The sequence below is a fragment of the Belonocnema kinseyi genome, chromosome 1 (assembly GCF_010883055.1).
Source record: "Belonocnema kinseyi isolate 2016_QV_RU_SX_M_011 chromosome 1, B_treatae_v1, whole genome shotgun sequence".
NCBI classification, from domain to species: Eukaryota; Metazoa; Arthropoda; class Insecta; order Hymenoptera; family Cynipidae; genus Belonocnema; species Belonocnema kinseyi.
In genome coordinates this window covers 94,675,091-94,677,659 of record NC_046657.1, presented here as the reverse complement: position 1 = coordinate 94,677,659, position 2,569 = coordinate 94,675,091, and the positions used below count along the sequence as shown (strand labels likewise).

Below are 2,569 nucleotides of genomic sequence, written 5' to 3'. Positions count from 1 at the left end.
TTCCAAATTTTAAATTCCCTTTATTTTTATTTACACGCTGCATTTAGCGGAGAAAAGACTCCTTAAAATGTCATATTTCACAGATCCTCGCTCGAAGACACGATTTACTTGAAAACACATAAAAAATACTGTTACAATCAAGCGAGATACAGAGGCGGTTTTTGTATTCTATATACTTTACGGAGAGAAGATAGGAAGAAGAAGAATAAAATCGTGGTTTCGGATTTAAGAGTTAAGTTCAAAAGGAAAATTTTTTGTGGAAGAAGAAAATTGAGGAAGACTAGTTGAGAAATATTATTTTTATAAAAACTATGTTAGATTAATTCAAGTTAGAAGCTTCAGAAGTTCTTAGAATCGGACATTCCAGATCATAAACATTGACGGATTTGGAAATTCTATATTTAAGGCTTCATATTTAAAAAAGCTTTCAAATTTAATTTATCGAAGACTTAAACTAGGAATGTCAAATTCCAAGCAGATCATCTGGAATATCCTCAATTCCATCGACAAAGACAAATCAGCCCTAGTCACGACTCTATATCTTTTTTCGATCGACGATTTCTTCTACGTTTGTAAGATATATTATTTACAAGTATATGTATATATATATATACACTCCTGAGATAATCAGACAAAAAATAAGCTCTAGAAAGAAAAAAAGTCACAGGGAAACGATTGGAACCGAGCATTCAAAAAGCAAGTTTGGCAAGTCGTAAAAATTAAAAATTATTATACAAGGCTTAAATAACGAATTATTTACAAGGAAAATGGTGGGATAGGATTTTTTGAGGCACTCTAGTATTGTTACATGATACTAGTCAATCGAATAAAAATATGAAACTATCTACAACTGACTAAACGTACTCCGCGGCAAAAAAAAATGTAAAAAAGACTAAGGCTTTGAGGTAAAGTTGCACATTCCACCCGCCATAAAAATCGCTGCACCGTTTCTCATATTCGCATCTAAATAATAATTCGATACAATACAAAGAATATTATAATAATATAACCTAAAGTAAAATTGCTGGCAACTTTGTCTTTGGCTTTTAAAACTGCAGTTCAGTAGTCTTAAATTAATAAAAATCGAAACGCTTAAAAGTTACTGGTGAATACGGCGACTTTACTGCCACGTGGAATCAACGCAATCAAAATGCAAGCCGTTAAAGATCTCTGGAATATCGACGAATTATGTGTTAGCTCCAGGTGATATCGTATCCATTCCAGTTTGCGCCAGGCGCCAAGTGGACTCTGCGTTTGTTGTAGAAAAAGGTGACGACTCCTCGATAACCGGTTCTTGGAACTCCGCTCTACATTATAGAAAATGGATTAATTGGTGTAGGTTCAAATCGCATCTACATGCATTAAGTTACATATGACATTGACAGTATGAGTATATGGCGCACATTGGCAACAAAAGTACTTTTTCTTTTCAAACTCGTAGAACTTTTGATAGGAATCACCTAGAGCAGGGGTCTCCAAAGGTAGATCTTGTATCTCCTAGCGATCCCAGGCCAATAGGTCGGATCTACTCAGTTTTGACCCAGAACTGTCAAAACCCTTTACCTTATTTTTTTCCGCTGGGAACCCTTAAACCCGAAACCCTTATTTCTATTCGAAACTGCACGCTAAAATTGGGAATTATGAAATAAAATAATGAATGTTTAGTTTTTGTTACTTTAATATCGTTAAATAAAATATTTAATGCAGTGGTAATTTTATATGCTCAGAAATTAAATTCCCTAGAGGGGGTAATGGACAACATATATGTTCTGAACTATCTAGTAAATAAGAAAATTAAAAGGGAAAAAGGGGCAATGATAGCAATGTTCGTGGACTTAAAGGCGGCGTTTAACTCATTAGACCGAGGAGAAATAGACAAAGTTATGGTAAAGAAGGGGATAAGAGAGGGATTAATAAAGAGAGTGTCAGAAATTTTTAGGGAGACAAGAAGCAGGGTAAAGGTAGGAGCGCAAGTAGGAGATAGTTTCTAGTTGGTGAGAGGTGTGAGACAAGGGTGTCCTCTGAGCCCACTTTTATTTAATTTATTAATATCAGACTTGGAAGAAGAAATGAGGAGAAAGGGTTGAGGAGGAGTTAGGATAGGGAAGGAAAAGATATATACACTGGCATACGCAGACGAGATAGTGTTGATGGCAGAGAATGAAGAAGGGGTGGCGGGATTAATTACAGGATTAGAGAAATACTTAGATGGGAAAAAGCTGAATGTAAATGTAGAAAAGACAAAAATAATGAGGTTTAGAAAAGGAGGAGGAAGGAAGAAAGAATGGACAGGGAGATGAAAAGGAATAAAGTTAGAAGAAGTCAAAGAGTATAAATATTTGGGATATATCTTGCAGACGAATGGAGATCATACAGCTCATGTAAGAGAAAGGATAAAAAAAGCAGCAGGGGTAATGAAACAGATATGGGGATTAGGAAAACGGAGGTTCAAAAAAAATTGGAGAAAGAGAATGTGGTTATTTGATACGCTGGTATGGCCGGTTTTAGGTTATGGAGCAGAGATATGGGGATGGAAAGAAAGGAAAGATATTGAGAGTTTACAAGAAAG

The 2,569-nt window shown here is 35.3% G+C and overlaps 1 protein-coding gene across 1 annotated transcript in view; it reads right to left on the bottom strand.

Moving 5' to 3' along the window:
* Nucleotides 1-2,569, bottom strand: part of LOC117167894 (alpha-1,3-mannosyl-glycoprotein 2-beta-N-acetylglucosaminyltransferase) — a 48,484-nt gene continuing 45,915 nt past the window's right edge. The window contains exon 10 of the mRNA XM_033353135.1: nt 1-1,307. Coding sequence (XP_033209026.1) covers nt 1,194-1,307 — 114 coding nt within the window. The 3' untranslated portion in view covers nt 1-1,193. The remainder of the gene's footprint in view (nt 1,308-2,569) is intronic.